The sequence below is a fragment of the Zonotrichia leucophrys genome, chromosome 10 (genome assembly GCF_028769735.1).
Source record: "Zonotrichia leucophrys gambelii isolate GWCS_2022_RI chromosome 10, RI_Zleu_2.0, whole genome shotgun sequence".
Lineage (NCBI taxonomy): Eukaryota > Metazoa > Chordata > Aves > Passeriformes > Passerellidae > Zonotrichia > Zonotrichia leucophrys.
The window spans coordinates 2,448,951-2,467,565 of NC_088180.1; the positions used below are offsets into that span (position 1 = coordinate 2,448,951).

The following is an 18,615-nucleotide window of genomic DNA, read 5'->3' on the forward strand; positions in this document are numbered from 1 at the left end:
GCATATGTGGCCCGAAGTTTGGAGTCCGGCTCGCTGAGGGCGAAAGGCCGACGCCCCTCTGCAATTCCTGGCCAGCTCCCTTCGGCGTCTGAGGGCCTCGGGCTGTGCTGGCTGCGGACTGGCTCACACCGCTGGTATTGGGGAGGAACGGAGCTGACCATTTCCCGGGGGTTAAACATCGGTTTATTGAAGGTGTTGCGGGATCCAAACGCGGGGAAACCAACCGGGAATAAGTAATTTCATAGGGGGTGAAACAGGATTATAAAGGAGGGGGGTGGGTATAGGCGGAACCAATCGGGAAAGGTGAGGGGATGAACTTCACAGAACTGACACTCCATGGAGACCAATAACCAAAAGGTAAAGGAGGTGTCCTGGGACCCCAGCCAACCACCATCTCCAGAGAGGAGAAGGTTCTCGAAACCTGGGAGGAGAAAGGGAGTGATTGACTGGACCCAGGGAGGAAACAACTTTCACTGATAAGGGAAACCAGGGGAGGAGCAATTACATATCGGCAACTATGAATAGCGGTTACTATGGCAACTTAGCTGACAGGCTAGCACTGGCGGGAAAAACTGGGGGAACGAAACCATTTTACACATAATAGGGGAGAACAATACATAAATTGGGGGAATAACACAAGAAACTTAACAACACACTACAACAATCTGTGGCAGCACAGAGGAAGACCTGGCTCTCCATGCTCTTCACTCCTGCACAGGAGGTGCTTCCCTTCAGCTCAAGGCTTCACAGGAGCAGGGAGCGATGGTGGGACACCAACTACCCAGAGACAGAGGGCTTTGTTAACCTGCTGATGCAAAATGGACATCATTTGGTTTTTATACTTGGAGTATGTTGAAAATAAATGATCTACAAAAGGTCGCCACTGTTTGAAACTCTTCAGATTCTCCTTGTCCTTTCATCTTCCCTATCACAGCCTCTGCCCAGAGAAGTCCAAATCCCCAATCACAGTGACAAAGCCAAAGGCTCAACTGTCTGGCACGACGTTGATTCCTCATCCATCTTAATTAAGGGAATAGAAGGGAGCTGCAATCTGCTGCTGCCGTTAGGGCAGATCCCTTCCGCAAACACGGCAAACAATGATTTTATTTGCCTACCCTGAATTGCTGCCATGAGCTCCTGTGAGCCTTGTGCAACGTGGGATTGGGAGAGGATTGTTCCACCGCCCTCCGCCGAGCTTTAACTTAACCTCTACCTAATATTTAACCTTAAACAGCAAACAAATGGGAGCAGCTCCCTGCAGTGCCTTACTGCTTTTAACTGAGTCCTCTTGGATTTGGCAAAGCCATTGGGGCAAATCAGAAGGCACTAAAACTCCTTTATATCCTTAAGATGTTGAAAGAAAACTGCAATCCACCTGCTGTAGAAGAGGTGGACAACAACACCCATACCAGCAATTGCTGAGTTGAGGCATTTTCAGTGGCGACCATCCTCACACTCCTCAGTGAAAGCACTGACTTGGAAAGTAACAATTACAGGCATGAACAACAGCTCAACTGGAGGTCTCCTAGTCCTGATATGTCAGTATTCTTGGTGCTGCTGTCACATCTCTGCATAGATGGACCAAAATATCAGGTTTGTTTCTTTTTACAACACCTCAGTGCATGAATCAACCCGAGCATGAAGCTGTTGCAGCCCCTCAGTTGCTGGAATTATCAAGTCTATTCCCATAGGACTCATATGGGGAAAGAAGATGTACACATTGCAGGGCTGTAGTTATCACAGAATCATGGAATCACTGAGATTGGAAAAGACCTCTGAGATCATCAAATCCAATCTGTGATCACCACCTTGTCAACCAGACCTGAGCATTGAGTGTCATATCCAGGGATGGGGACACCTCCTTCCTGGGCAGCCCATTCCAATGCCTAATCACACCTTCTGTGAAGAAACTCTTCCTCAAGTCCAATCTGAACCTCCCTTGAGGCAGCTTAGGACAATGAATGTCCTCTTGTCCTGTCCCTCGTTTCCTGGGAGCACAGCCCAGCCCCCAGCAGGCTGCACCCTCCTGTCGGGGAGTTTGGAGAGTGGAGCAGGAACAGCAGAGGCTGCAGAGATGAGGAAGGGCCTGGAGCACCTCCCTGCCGAGGAGAGGCTGGGGGGGCTGGGGCTGCTCAGCCTGGAGAGGAGCCCTCAGCCCTGGGTGTCCCTGGGTATCCCTGGGTGTCCCTGAGTGTCCCTGGGTGGTGTCCCTGAGTGCTGTCCCTGGGTATCCCAGCATATCACTGGGTGTTCCTGGGTGGTGTCCCTGGGTATCCCTGGGTGTCCCAGGGTGTCCCTGGGTGGTGTCCCTGGGTAGCCCTGGATGTCCCTGGGTATCCCTGAGTGCTGTCCCAGGGTATCCCTGGGTATCCCTGGGTGTCCCTGGGTGCTGTCCCCAGTTATCCAAGCATATCCCTGGGTGTCCCTGGGTATCCCTGGGTGCTGTCCCTGGGTATCCCTGAGTGCTGTCCCTGGGTATCCCTGGGTGTCCCTGGGTGGTGTCCCTGGGTGTCCCTGGGTGCTGTCCCTGGTTATCCCAGCATATCCCTGGGTGTCCCTGGGTATCCCTGGGTGTCCCTGGGTATCATCCCTGGTTATCCCAGCATATCCCTGGGTGTCCCTGGGTATCCCTGGATGTCCCTGGGTATCCCTGGGTATCCCTGGGTGTCCCTGGGTGGTGTCCCTGGGTATCCCTGAGTGTCCCAGGGTATCCATGCATGTTCCTGGGTAGCCCTGGATGTCCCTGGGTATCCCTGGGTGTCCCTGGGTATCCCTGGGTATCCCTGGGTGTCCCTGAGTGCTGTCCCAGCATATCCCTGGATGTCCCTGAGTATCCCTGGGTGTCCCTGGATGTCCCTGGGTATCCCTGGGTGTCCCTGGATGTCCCTGGGTGCTGTCCCTGGTTATCCCAGCATATCCCTGGGTGTCCCTGGGTATCATCCCTGGGTATCCCAGCATATCCCTGGGTGTCCCTGGGTGTCCCTGGGTATCATTCCTGGTTATCCCAGCATATCCCTGGGTGTCCCTGGGTATCATCCCTGGGTATCCCTGGGTATCATCCCTGGTTATCCCAGCATATCCCTGGGTGTCCCTGGGTATCCCTGGGTGTCCCTGGGTGCTGTCCCTTGTTATCCCAGCATATCCCTGGGTGTCCCTGCGTAGCCCTGAGTGTCCCTGTTTGTCCCTGTGTGCAGGGAGGAGCAGAGCAGGTCCCAGGCTCAGCTCCAGGCCCAGCAATGGCCCCAGAGCCACGGGCAGGGACAGAGCCCAGGAAGCTCCACCTGGACAGGAGGAAAAGCTTTTTCACTGTGCAGTGACCAAGCACTGGACAGATTGGCCAAAGAGGCTGTGGAGTTTCCCTCACTGGAGATTTATGGACACAATCTTCTGCCCTGTGGGACCTGTGGTCCCTGCCATAACTAACCACGCTTTCTCTGTCCCCCACCCTATAAAATTACTGGTAATAATTTATTGTTACAAGTAGCAATTCTTGCCCTATAAATAAGAAGGGAGAGCCTTTCTCCCTTGAAGACACGGAGGACAGAGTCAGAAAATCCTATCTGCTCCCTTGGGATACAACTTCTGAGCTCAGCAGGACACTGTCATTGAGCTGTCAGGATTTGCTCCTGGGCCAGCAAACCCAAATGCTCTCCCAGAGGTCTTTAGGGCACAGCACTCTCATTCTGGGCCCAGAAAAGCCACAGGGATGGCAGAAACCGTTAAAAAAAAAGCCCAAATTTGTGAAATTCCCACCAAAGCTGGGTGTAGTCCCTGTCCTACAAAGGCTCCTTGTTCCCAGGCTCTTGTGTTCCCCACCAGGGCTGCAGCACAGCACCCACCTGGCACCCACCCAGCACCCAGCCCAGCGTGGCAATCCCCATACAGGCTACCCAGCCACGGAAAAAGTCAAAAGGGTCTCAGAAAATGCTCCTGAAAACAAAAAAAAATCTGTGTTTTGACAGGGAGAAGGGGGAGGGGGAAGAAATAAAATCCCTCCTAAGGCATTAACTTCTCACTGCATGACTAGAAAAACATGGTGCTGTATTAACTATGCACATTAGGAATAAAAAGTCCTTGTCTTGGTTCTTAAGTTTTCATGGATGCCTTACTGAACAGTAGCAACATGATCTTTGATTGAAAACATCATTTATCAAAGTGCTACATTATGATTACAGCATTTGTTAAATAGAGAGAAAAAGGGAAAATAAGGTGTCAGAAAATGAGCCCTTCCTTCATGTTTTGTTAAATGTGCACCTTGATATTCAAGTTTTACCAGAAAAGCTGAAAACAAACCCAAATAACAGAAACACTGGTGGAATAAGACAGAGAAAGATATTTTAAAAATGGTATTAGAAAGTAAATTGCTCTCTAATACCATATAATACTGAGCATCATCTCAGTTTGAATGAACACATGGTCCCTGCCAGGGTCAGATTCAGGGTTATTTTGTATAGATACATAAATATTTATAGATTCTGGATAGCCAGAGATCCTGATATTAGTGATCCATAAAGCCTGGCTATCTAGAGGCCCATAAAGTCAGGATGCCTTGCAAGGTGAGCACTCCACCCAACAAGGGCAGGGTTTATTTGGCATTTTCCTCCTGGAAACAAAATAGCTCCTAATTCTTAAGGGGGGAGAAAAAGCAGCTTCATATAAACCTGCTTTAATAACAAATCCATCTCCCCACTGTCATCTCAGGGAAGGAACATCATTTTTTGCCATTCAAGTGCAATAATCTGGACTTTGGAGTAATGAAATATTTGCTGAAGATAGCATGTAATGAAAAATAATAACAATATTAGACCCAGGCACTGATACAGCCCATCTGGATATGGCAGGAAGACTCTACAGTGAAAATATTGAATAATTCAGTGTCAGAAACAGGGATGAACAAGATGCTATTTGATACAGAGCCTGAAACTGTAAAAGCTCCCCTGCTGAAGAATCCCAGCATTTTGCAGGCACTGGTGGGAAGCAGTTGGTGCAGAGCCTTGCTGTGGGAGTCCTTTGTGTCAGGCCTGCACAAATTCTTCCCACATTAGGCATCAGCTGGATAATCTCCGTGTGCTGCTCTCTCTCTAACCTTTCCAGGCAAGAATGCAGAGGGGAAAAAATCCTGGCTGCTGTGTTCACACCTACCCCAAACTCAGATGGCAGAGCAGTGATAATTGCATATATCATAGGTTAAAAATGATTAAAAGTGAATAATGAGCAGAAGAATAAATATTCCCTCTCCCCTTCATATAAATCCATTATTTTGGATATAAAACTTTTAGAGCCACACAATACAAGCCAATTACTTAAAAATCACTGTACTGGAAACTGAACATTGTGAACTGAATCAGAGAATCTATTTTCTTTTGTTAAGTCCATTTTAATGGAATTTGGTTACCTCCCATTAATACTGTTCCAAATAGAGGGTAAAAATGTAAATATACTTAAATTTTATTTCCCATTAATACTGTTTCAAGCAGGAATAGAGAAAAAAGGGAATATAGTCCAAGTTTACATCCCATTAGCATTGTTCCAGGTAAAAATATGAATATGGTCCATTTGCAAATGTCATTTCTCACAGGCAAATAATGGTGCCTTAATTCCTATATGAATATATGAATCAAGCAGCTCCTTATCCTCATTCCTGTACAGGAGTCAGGAGTGTGGGATGTGCCAGAGGAGCTGGTGCTGCCCAGGATAACTGCAGGGGAAGCAGCAGAGGCCCATGCACAGGGAGCCCTCAGTGTTCCCAGCGCTGCCCGAACCTGCTGGAAGTGCAGGACACGCCTGATCATTCCAGTTAATTGATTTTTCTAACTCGACTCAATGGCTCTTTGTCTGGCTCTGGAAACATTCAGCAGCATCCACTGCAATTCCAGCACTGTGGAGTTGTTCTGCTCACACCTCACAGGGCTGCACCTCCAGCTGCCAGGGCTCAATTCAGCTGCGAGGACAAAATCCTGGAAAATAACATCCAAAATCTTTTCTAGATGCTGTCTGCATTTCCCTCTAACAACCCTACAATCAGGATGAAGTAAATAAGAAAAAATAAAGGCTTTCAGCTTCCCAGGCCTTCAGGTGGCAACTCTGCCTTCCCCACAAATGCAAAACACACACATTGCACAACATTGCTCCAGAAACCAAAAGGCAGCTCCAGCTGATGTTCCTAAGGTTCCTGTGCAAACCACCACCACTGGGAATGCAACTTAGTCTACAGAAAGCTCCCTGCAGTTCTCTCCAAAGCAATTCAAGCAATCAATTGCTTTTTTTCTGGCAGAGATGCTGCAGATGCATTTCAGCTGTGAAGGGCAGCAGCAGCTCCCCTTGGCCACCGCCTGTGCTCCGAGGCCTCTCCCAGGAACACAGCTCTTGGCTTTTTTTAAAATTTTCTTATAAAAGCAACTGAGAGATCCCCAGTGGGATGTCTGAAAAGGCAAATAAACAGCTGCTCAGACAACACATCTGCCGTGTGTGGCTGCCATGGCTGCATCCTGTGACAAATGAGATGCTGAGAAAGGGACCGATGGTAAAACAATCTGGTGTAGACTCCTTTAGACCAAGGTTCATCCAATACCTGTCTGAGGACCTTTGGGAATACCTGAGCCAGGGAGGATTTTCCTACTTTTGCAGTTTTATGCAGAATTGAAAAAGAAATTAGCAAGATGTAATTTATTCAGTTGCATTCAGAGCTCCCCAGAAAGCTGAAGCATGGTCCAGGAGGACGCTCACAGGCTGTCCCATGTACCAGTACAAGGTGATGATCCCATCCACATCCCACCTCTAAGGGTTACAGTCCATAAAAACAGGCTGAGATTCCAACATAAAGTTCATCTGGATGTTTCTAGCTAATAGAATTAAAGAGGAAACAGGGTTTTAAAACACTCTTCCAAGTTCACATCAACAAGTTCCCTAGATCTGGGATAAAATATCCCTGCAGGGACAAAGCACAGCACAAACTGAATCATGGCATGCTTTGGATTGGAAGGGAACTTCAAAGATCATCTAATCCAACCCCCTGGGTGGGAACACCTTCCACTAGACCTGGCTGTTCAACCTCTCCAACCTAGAATGCTTCCAGGGATGGAGCAGCCATTTCTTTTCCAGTGTGAAGAAACGTTTCCAAACCCAAACCTCCCCTGGTACATCTTGAGGCCATTTCCTCTCGTCCTCTCCCTTGTTCCCTGGGAGCAGAGCCCAACCTGCCCAGCTGTCCCCTCCTGGCAGGGACACAGAGCCACAAGGTCCCTCCTGAGCCCCCTTTTCTCCAGGCTGAGCCCCCCCAGTGCTCCTGGTGCTCCAGCCCCTCAAGGTCCTGTTGAGGTGTGGCACTGTGGGCTCCTGATGGAGAATCAAGCTGAGCAGAAGTCATCTTCACCTCAAATATTGCATGGAGTCAATCAGAAACAAAATACAACTGCAGCATGTGGAACTCTTCCTTAATTAACTACACAAAATTACGGCTTTTGAGAAGCTCAGTCTTGAAACTAAAGAGCCAGAGTGCAAAATTTTAGTAAGCTCAGCTCTGCTGAAGAAGCGAGTTCTTATAGGGCATAATGTGTTTTATAAGAAAATGGGGAGAAACTGAGGAAAAATAGAAAGAAAATCATCTGTTTTTAAAAAAAATGGAATCTTGTTATTAGAAAAAATAGTATAAAATGTAATTTCTGACAGGGAAATAACGGTGCCCTAATTCCTAAATGAATCAAGCAGCCCCTTATCCTCATTCCTGTACAGGAGTGAAGAGTGTGGGATCTGCCCACAGTTATCCTACCCAGGGTAACTGCAGGTCTGGCACCCACAGGAGAAGCAGTATTGGTATTTAAGGAATATCATTTATGAAAGAACATACATAAATATGCAAGTATTTTAAAATATAATTTATCACCAAAAGAAGCATATTGCAACCATTCCAAGGAGCACCACAACAACAAAATTTTCCTATTAAACCCCAGCAGAAGAAAAAGAAAATCCATAGGATTTACATCAAATAGACTTTAAAAGGACACGCCTGGTCTCAGTACACACCTCAAATACGTGCAGCTAGGGAATGATGTCACTGTGTTTGGAGGGCAGTAACAGCTTGTCTTGACAGCCATCCCCAAAAGTCCAATTTGGACAAGACTCAGGAATCTCATGCAACAGCAACAAAAAAAAATCCCAAACAATAGCCCCAAGCTGTTCATGAAAGGTAAATTAAGAAAACAGAGAAGCTGCAGAAAAAAAAAAAAAAAATCTTAATTTTGCTCCACTTCCGCTCCTGCTGTGTGAGCATGACAGCAAAGGCATTCCCAGGAACAGGAGGTTCCATGCACTTGTCCTGCCAGAGACTCTTTTCAGGCAGAGAAAGAGATCTGTGGGTCCAAGGGAGCTCTTGGTTGCTCCATTTTCTAAATGAGAAGTCGCAGCACAAAGAGCTGTGTCGCTGCCTCTGAAGGACAAACCTGAGCTGAGCACAACCTGATCTTAAATATGCAAAGGGAATGCAGAAGGTGTCTGGAGGAGAGAAGAAGAACAAAGGAAAAGAAGAAAAAAAAAAATCCCCAAAAGTTTGGCATCTAAACTTCCAGAGTTTATTCAATTTATTTCAACCACAACTTCAAAGGTCAAATCTGCAAATGCTTTGCAGAGTAGTGCAACCCAAAGCTCTGCTCTGAAGATTCCTTTCTTGGGAAGCTCTAGAAAGAGAAGGAAAAGCAGAAATATAGGCACTTTATCTTTCAGGCTGCCTGATTTGTGACTATTTGGGACCAGTGCTGGCAGAGCAGAAGAAATTCTGGATTACCCCCACTTTTTCCAAGAGGCCTGGAAGCAGACACAGCACAACAGCAGCAGTCCAGCTGCTGGAGTGAAGGAATGCAAACTTCTGTTCCAACAGCAAAAAAAAAAATATAACAGATATGATTCAGGATTTTTTTCCCTCAAAAACAGCTGCAGATCTTGCGAAAGGAAAACAAAAGGCTGGAGTGCATCCCTGCCCTCCACCTCATCCCAACACACACAACTTGCCAGATCTGGGGCTTTGAGCAACCTCAGCTAGAGGAAAGGGAACCAAGGAGAGGAACTACAAAGCTGCTTTTTAAAGGAAAAGAATATTAAGAATTAGGAAGGAATTCTTCCCTGTGATGGTGGAGAGGTCCTGGCACAGAGAAGCTCCAAACTCCATTCCTGGAATTGCTCCAGGCCAGGTTGGATGGAGCTTGGAGCAGCCTGGAATAGAGGAAGGTGCTGCTGCTCATGGCAGGGGGTGGAATGGGATGGGAATGGGATGATCCCTCCAACCCAAACCCTTCTGGGAATGGTGCCCAGAAGAAGTGAGTGGCCACCACCAGAGCAGGATTCCCAACAAACCATTTGTGATGCCTCTCTCCATCCAAGAGCCAAGCAAATAAACAACCTATTCCTGAGAAAAGCAGAATCTAAGAAAAAAAAACCAATTCCCCAAACTTCCCTCTACTCTTCTTTTCACAGAGATCTCTCCTCCCCACCCCCAGAAATGTAACCTAGACAGACATGCTCTCTCTGACACTGCTAAAGAGAACTATAAAATGACCTTGGTCCAACGTGACACATTAGCAACAATCAAAAACTAAAGAGCATGGAAGTGTTTCAAATAAATAACAGGATTGCAGGTGGAATAACAGGACTGGAGGTGGAATGCAACAGTCTTCATGCCAGTTTGCTGAAATTAATGTAGTCACTAACGTGGGTCACCACAGTAACCACCATTAATTACATTAATCTGATGTTTCCTCATTAACTCCAGAGAGTGAGAGGGGGAGGATGCATGCACCAAAAAACCTCCAGGGATCGTGGCTTCCAAGGACAATGGCATGGCTGAAGCTGACACATCACCCATGTGCAGATGGGCTTTAAGCAACAAAATTCAAACTAGCAAAGCTGGCAATTCCAAGGAAAACCGTCTCAACCACTATGAGGCAAACTCATGACTAATTAATTAATTAATTGATGCTGGCATTCCACTTCACAGTTTCATACCTGAAAAGTTGATGACCAAGTTTATCTAACCTCTAATACACAGGAAGAGTCTTTAAGCAACAAAATTCTAACTGGCAAAGCTGTCAATTCCAAGGAAAACCATCTCAACCACTATGGGGCAAGCTCATAACCAATTAATTAATTAATTAATGCTGACTTCAGCGTTTCATACCTGAAAAGTTGATGGCCAAGTTTATCTAACCTCTAATACAAAGGAAGAGTCCTCATAAAGTAACCAATAAGTGGCCAAATCAATCACTCATGGTTAGAAAACACAATTTTGACCATGAAAGTTACCTTTGATTTCTTCCCCAGCTCAAAGAAGCTGACTGCACAGAAACTCCATAAATACAACATTATCAATACATTGTGTGCAATGAAATCCCTTTTCAATACACCAGAAAATTGCTACTGATAATTCTCATTTCTATTTTCCCACTGAGATAAACCTGCACTGAGAAACACTTGAGTGAAAACAAAGCATTAACAAATCTGGCAGCAAGCCATCTGCTGTACTTTTGCTTTTTCCTCTTTTTCTTGGAAGCAGGTAATATTCTATAGGTGGAAACACAAGCTTCCTTCATTGGTAATGCTGTTGTCACTTTATTATCAGTATTTAGCAGACAACCACAGAGTTAAGTGTCACAATAAAAATCCCAACTACTCAGGTTTGGTTTTTTTCACCGTTAAAACATTTCCACGCTACTATCGTTTCCATCTTACCTCAAGCACTGGGCCAGCTCCAAGAATAATCTGTTCTACTCCACTGGCAAATCCCTTCTGGCTGAGGGCGGTGAGGTGATGAATCAGAAAGTTGGTGCTCTGTGTCTTTCCCGAGCCGCTCTCCCCTGAAATCACGATGCACTGGTTCTTCTTCCTCTGGAGCATAGCGTGGTAAGCCACATCTGCCACGGCGTAAATGTGGGGCTCCAGCTTCCCCAGCTGATGGTTGTCGTACATCTTCACATACTTGGGGTTATAAATAGGTAGGAACTTGAAGGGGTTAATAACAATGAGGATGCTGCCAACGTAGGTGTAGATTTTTTCCTGCTTGAAGCGGTTTCGGAGATTTTCCAGGAGCGTTTTCTCGTTCAGGTCCGGCAAACCGCACAAGTCATCGTAGTCCTTCTGCTGGGGCTGGGGGAGGAAGCCTCTCTCCACCATCCTGCGCCGCTCCTCCGTCACCCTCAGCCACGACTGCAGGCTCCCGTAGTGGATGGAGCCGTCCAGGTTCTTCTCGCGCAGCAGGAAGCGATAATCCTCGCCGCTGATGCGGTTCTCCAGCGCCATGCGCGGCCACAGCATCATGCGCTGCACCGGGCAGTCCGTGGGGTTGAGGATCCATTCCTCCCCTCCAAACTCCTTCACTTCGGCCAGCACGTAGCATTTGGTCTTGTCCAGGTGCAGTCTGTCGATGAGCGAGTCGATGACCTCGGCGGCCGTGGAGGTTTTCCTGGCGGCGATGGGGCAGTAGATGGTGCCCTCGGCGATGCTCCCGGGGTAGATGTGCAGCGTGTACTCGCTATCCTCAAAGCGTCGTCTGCCTCCAACATCATTCACACTCATATTGGATCCTGGCCCATCAGTCCCTGGGCTGCATAGTCAGGACTGCGTGCTGGATCTTGTCAGGTCATCATGTTAGCAAGGCTGAAAAAAAATACAAATTAAAAACAGTTAGGTGTTGTGGGATCTCAGCACCTCAGGACTGAGGTGTCACCGAGACCACCCTTGGGGGGCTCGGGAGTCCTGGAATGTTGCCAGAAGTGTCTGGTGGCTGGACTTTGATCCTACACAGGAGACGACACCTGTATGAGGATAGGAGGGTTTCACCGGGGTGAATGGTGAAGGGATTGGTTAATTAGAGAGTGAAACACAGGGTTTAAGATTGCTGTACAGGGGGGTTTAGAGAAGTAAGATGGAGGAATTGGGGCGTGTCCTGTCCTTCTTCTTCTTCTTCTTCTCCTCCATCTTCTGTGGTGATGGTGGCACTTTGGGATTGGTCATTACTAAAAGTGCACCGGGCAATAAGGGTGAAAGGTATTGGGGAAAAATGATAAATATTGTATATGCAACTTTGGGTATAAAGATAGGTGACCGCCCGGAGGGCAGGGAGTGTGCTCATGGCTGGCTGCTGAGCAGAGCTCTGTCGGGCCGAGAGAAAATCTTTTAGATAAACAATTAATAAACACCGAGACCGAGAAAAGAACTGAAGCCTCTTCTCGTCCTTTGAAACGCGGCTGCCCCAAGGCCACCCCGGGCCTTTCCAGGCCCTCCAAACAGCCGAAAACCGGACAAGGTGTTATCCTACAAATACCCCAAAGCTGTAGCAGATATTCAACATCCAAACACTACACACACAACACAGCCTCCCCCTACTTCTCCTCCCACAGCACCTGAAGTTTTTGCTAATTTTGCCCCTGAAAATCAGAAATACCCTCCGATTTTCAGCGAAAATTTTGTGAGCAACACACCAGAAAACCTCCTGAATCCATCTCATGGGTGTGTGGTACTCAGCACCCACAAATTTTAGCTGCTAAAACAAAATGACCATCACCTCCCCTGCACACCTGGCCCTTGCTGCAGATGCATTTTTCCATGGTCCTGTGCCAGTGAAGAGGAGATAAATTCTTTTCCTTCCTGTCCAGATTTTGAACCCATGATGGTTTAATCAGCAACACTTTTCCCCCTACCAAGTCACCCTTTTTCAGAGATGTGCATATCTCACACTGGATACAACTTACTGCAACCAACTCCTTTGTATTTGCACTTTTTATTTCTATTGTACTGCTTAAAACCAAACCAACCCATCTCTCTGGCAATGAAACATCAAATGTGCAGCTGATTTCTCAAACTCCATCACTACAAGGAGATAACACAGCACCAGCAGCCCCAGATAAAAGCAGATTCAGAGTTAAAGGGCCCCAGCTCTCCACCAGTTCTAGCAAACTCCAAACTGCCCTGGAAGATGTTAAGAGTTGCTCCAATAGAAGACAAAAGGGAACTAGGGAGAAAAGCAGGACCCTCAGAACCAGGATCTGGGCAATCAGGTGGCAGAGATGCTTCATACAGATTAAAGTTTCCATGGACACACATCCTAATGTTCTTTGTAACGTTGAGTTTTTCATTGAGCACTGCCCTGTCCAAGTGAGGGAGCGACCACCTTTGTTGATTTCGCATCTGACTCCGTTTATTCACTCAATCAGTCACTTTTTATAACCGTGTTAATTAAGTTCATGCATATTGCAAAATCTGAGCTCCTGACAGGCTGTAGAGAAAACTTCAGCTCCTCCTTTTGCTTACAATACCTGAAGTTGGTTTACTGAAACCAAGATCAGTGTTCCCACCATGATATTAAAGGTTCTCAAAACCTTCATATCTATTCCCAGACTGGCTGTCTGTTCCCAGTAGCAGCCAAGGACAGAACGGTCTGAGAATCTTGTTTATATAAAAGGTGGCTGAGAACCTAATTATTTTCAGGATCAAGCCTGGGAAAGGCTGCTTCACAGCAGACTTCTATATTTCCCTCAGCTGAATACCTTCATGGCCTCTTTCTTTAAGCCATGCTTAAACCAGGCTCTCCACACTGCCCCACTGGAGTAAGACCTCACAATTATGCCAGTTCCCTCCTGGCATCAACAAAATGCTCAAGAAGGGTCCAAAAACCATGAACTCAAAACCCACAACAGGTTTAGGGAACTTCAGACATTTGATGCTGGCAAGAGTATTCAGGGAAAGCATTTCACTGGACACCCTGCCCCTGCAGTCTCCCCCAGGTTTCCACATCTTCCACATCCACTCCAAGGCTGGGATTTGGAGAATTGTTTCACTTCTGAGGCCCTCAAATGAGCAGCACTATTTTATGCTGCATTGTTTCTCGCTCCAATATTTCATTAAGTTTATTATCCCCAGCCACGCGCACTTCAAAGCCCAGAAATGAATTTGTCCCAGTGAAATCCATCTGGCAGAGATTCACGGTGCATTGCTTGGTAGCAGGACATACATTATACACTGGGAAGTGTTCCAGCTGCTCTCCTATGGCTTTACTACAGGCACAGATGCAGCAGGGATGATGTCAGGGAAGGGCTGGGCTGGGCTTGCTTTGTGTGGCTCTGCAGCTCCAGCATCAGCTTTTCATCAACAAGGGGTGAGCAAACCCCCCCACTGTACTTGAGCTGGGTAATTCCTCACCCAGATTTTCCTTCAAAGCCGAGGCCAAGAGTTCTGGCTATTTTTATTGATGTTATCAGAGCGTATCCAAGACTGCTGACTCACGTGAGAAGTGCAAACAGGACTTTAAGTTGCTTACCTTGAGCAAACTGACCCTCCTGCACACTCAGTAAAGCACCAGGCACTCCACCCACCCACCCAAACATCTCTGGAGATGTTTATTCTGCATGGAATTGGTAACAACAAACACCTGGTGCCTTCTGCACCCAAACAACGTGAATCCAGCAGGGTTGCAAGCCAAGCATGAACCCCATGGAGATGCCAAAAGCCTCAGAAACTCTGGGGACATGGAAGAGCCAAGTCCCATCCCCAAAAGCACTCAAAGATCAGAAAGCAAAGGGGTGTTAATTCAAGCCTTGTAAATCCCAGGGGTGCCACAGGGTTTACTGGTAACAACCTCAAAGGTGGCTCAGAGGGCTGAGAGAGGTCAAAGCAATGTTAATGAAGTTAATTGGCTGTGGTCTCCCGTGCCCTGCTGCACATGAGCCTGGCCCTGGCTCACAGTCCAACACACCTTGTGCATGCAGTCAGCTTTTCCAAAGTATTTTGGAGAAATAATGCAATGAAATATCCATCCTAAGGTAATTAGCATATGTCAGGGAGAAAGGGTCTCCTAATAACTATTCCAGTGACAAATATTCTATGTATTAGATATTATATGACTTGAAAAATTAATATTTTTGCATTTAGACATAAAAAATTAAATGAGATCATGAAAAGAATTATACAAAGTTTATATTGTGTCACCCAATAATACTTGCTCTGTGCACTATTTTAATTAAAGGCCTTTTGAGTTACTACATGCTTACATTTACAGGCGAACATATAAAAACGATGCTACACTTCAGTCATTTATACATTTTTGCCTAGTGCAAACTCCTGGGATCACTCTGGCCAAAAATTCATGGACTCTGCACACCATGAAAGGAAACATTTAAGGCATTTTAAGTCAACACAGAATCATGGAGAGGTGTGAGCTGGAAGAGCTCATCTCATTCCAGCCCTGCCATGGCTGGGAAACCTTCCACCAAAGCAGGGTGCTCCGAGCCCCATCCAAACTGGCCTGGAACACTTCCAGGGATCCAGGGGCAGCCACAGCTGCTCTGGGCAGGGCCTGCCCACCCTCCCAGCCAGGAATTCCCTCCTGCAGAGAAGAGCATATGTGGCCCGAAGTTTGGAGTCCGGCTAGCTGAGGGCGAAAGGCCGACGCCCCTCTGCAATTCCTGGCCAGCTCCCTTCGGCGTCTGAGGGCCTCGGGCTGTGCTGGCTGCGGACTGGCTCACACCGCTGGTATTGGGGAGGAACGGAGCTGACCATTTCCCGGGGGTTAAACATCGGTTTATTGAAGGTGTTGCGGGATCCAAACGCGGGGAAACAACCGGGAAAAAGTTTTTCAATAGGGGTGAAACAGGATTATAAAGGAGGGGGGTGGGTACAGGCGGAACCAATCGGGAAAGGTGAGGGGATGAACTTCACAGAACTGACACTCCATGGAGACCAATAACCAAAAGGTAAAGGAGGTGTCCTGGGACCCCAGCCAGCCACCATCTCCAGAGAAGAGAAGGCTCTCGAAACCTGGGAGGAGAAGGGGGTGATTGACTGGGCCCAGGGAGGAGACAACGTTCACTTATAAGGGAAACCAGGGGAGGAGCAATTACATATCGGCAACTATGAATAGCGGTTACTATAGCAACTTAGCTGACAGGCTAGCAGTGGCGGGAAAAACTGGGGGAACAAAACCATTTTACACATAATAGGGGAGAACAATACATAAATTGGGGGAATAACACAAGAAACTTAACAACACACTACAACATCCTCCCAATATCCCATCCAGCCCTGCCCTCTGCCAATGGGAAGCCAGGGATGGATGGGATATTGAGGTTTCCCTGGAGCCTTCTCTTGTCCAGCTGAGCACCCCCAGCTCTCCCAGCCTGGCTCCAGCCCTCTGACCAGATATACTTTCTATTTTCTTTTTCCATTTTCTATGTTAGAATGAAGAGTCTTCTCAAATTAATCCTGAATGCTGACTTTGCTCAATTTTACTACACGAACATAATTTTATTTCCAACATAAAAAAGCACAATCTCTAAATGTGGTTACAAATTCATTATATTCCCTGGGTTCTCCTACATAATAAAATCAATTACTGTTTGCAAGGGGAAGGCTCAGAGGGTGCTGATAAAACTGACAATAATCATCTCATAATTAGCAGGTTGATACAAAAATACTAAAACTTTGCCAATTAAGCTTTGTACAGACATTAAACATGTAAATACCGGTTGGTTTTTACATTCTATGTGATCTTTTGCTATATGATCACAGTTTAATACACATTCAGAAAGAGCAGCCTCAATACATTCATTTTCAGGGATAGTGTTAGCAGCACGTGGCAAAAATCCAAAACAAACTGTCCACTGGAAGCATCCAAACCCAGCATAAATAATCTGTGACAGCTAAAGCCTGAAATCATGCGCAGGGTTTGCCAAATACCGAATGATTTGGAAAAAACAGGGATCAGTGTCAGCATTGAGGCTGCTAAAGGGGCAATTCTGGAAGCAAAGTTCACTGAGTTTATTATAACATCCCCTAACCTGGCAAGGGATACAGAAACAGGGAAACTTTCTCCCCAATCCTCAGGGTTTGGTTTGTTGCTTATCCATCCAGCAGCACCTCCCAACACGCTGTGCAGGGCAGCAATTCCTGGTTGCCAATCCAAACACATTTCAGTGCTTAATCTGAATTTGTGGGCACAAGATGTTTGTCCTGTAGCAGCCCACAGCCTCGTGCTGCTGGCACCCAAAATAACACCTTGGTGACACCAAAACTGACACCAGAGCCACACATCTGGGCCAGATACACACAGGAGGAATACCAAGGGGAAAGCTGAACATCTTGGTTATCACTGCACCTTTTCACATTCACCTTTTCCTTCCCTCTTATTTTATCATCTTCCTTTTCCATGCTCTCCCTGTTTTTCTCTTCCCACTGTTTGCTGATGGGAGAGAAATGTAATTATTGTCACTTAATCACCTATGTGGGTCCCTCTCAAAGAACCTTGTGTGGTGGTACCCAAAACCCAGATTTATGTAAATTATTTCCATCCAAAAGAATGAAGGTTCTGTCACAGAGAGTTCTATCTCTATCACTGACATTTGGAAGCATTACAGAGATCTTGGAATGGTTTGTTTTGGAAGAGACCTTTAAAGGTCATCTAGTCCAACCCTCCTGCAATGAGCAGAGTTGTCTTCAACTTGATTTGTAATCACAATTCAAATTTATTTCTTAAAGGATGATAAGCTTGGATGGAGAAAAATATACCCATTAGCACTCCAGGATTGTCCACATACAGAAGGAAGGACTTTTGGCTGAATTTCAGAGTAGTTTATTTGGACTGAGGTACCTAAGCAAGATGCCAAAGCAGTGAGAAAAATTAAATTAGAACAGAAAATGAAAGCAGAAGTGGAGCCACATTCTCAGAGGCTCTGCAGCAGCACAGGACCCTGCAGGAGCTGGCACTGAACCAAAACAAAACCCCACAGGCACCAACAGTGAGGACACAGAGGCAATGGCAGCAACATCCCAATGACACATCTGACTGTTCCAGAGGCTTCTTTCCTTTCCCCTTAAAATTCTCCATTTGGTCACAATTCCTTTGAGAGAAAGAAATTCTTCCCTTTGCTAAACCTGCTTTGTATTGCTCAGAGCTCAAGGCAAATGTGAGTGAACATAAAAATTTGGTGTTCTTTCACTTTCTGCAAACCTGAGTGATTTTGAGTTAAACCTCCTTGATGGTTTAACCCAAAAATCTCAGTTTTGAGTTAACTCAAAACTGTCCCCAGTCCATGTGAGATTTGTAAACTGGGGTTTAGCTGTTATTATCAAGAGCCATAATGAAAGGGGTGTCAACCCTTGGACAGTGCCAGCCATCCTGCCTCAAGCAGAAAGGAATTTTTGTGGAAGGAAAGATGCCTGCACAGCCAGAGATGCCTACTCTGGCTCCAAGGGGGATTCCCAGAATGCACAAGAAGCAGTGGCACAGCTCACCCTATGTAAATCATTCCTAAAGCTGCCCACACTGGAACTAAAATAGGCTCAAATAGTATTCCCTAAGTGTTTCTGAGATCCACAGCTTCTTCCATGACCTGAAAAATCTGAGACAAGTCTTATCACACTGGTTTTCCCTGTGTCTTTCAGTTTTACTCAGCATTTTAAGCAATCTGTCACCTCCTTGTCTGTCCCTTTCTATAGTGGAGGATAACACTTGAATTTCAGTTTGGCACCTTGGGGGCACCAGAGGTGTTTCCTCCTTTTCTTTCAGAGATGGGCTTGGTTTTCCCATACTTTAATCAGACACTGATATTAACAAGTCCATGAATACATAAAGCACCTCAG

At 46.4% G+C, this 18,615-nt stretch overlaps 1 protein-coding gene across 8 annotated transcripts in view; it reads right to left on the reverse strand.

Moving 5' to 3' along the window:
* The window catches only part of MYO9A (myosin IXA), a 181,011-nt gene that overhangs the window by 133,864 nt on the left and 28,532 nt on the right, over positions 1 to 18,615 (reverse strand). For all 8 annotated transcript variants that reach the window (XM_064721969.1, XM_064721971.1, XM_064721966.1 and 5 more), the window contains exon 2: positions 10,717 to 11,640. In XM_064721969.1, the coding sequence (XP_064578039.1) occupies positions 10,717 to 11,559 (843 nt within the window). In that variant the 5' untranslated portion in view covers positions 11,560 to 11,640. The remainder of the gene's footprint in view (positions 1 to 10,716; positions 11,641 to 18,615) is intronic.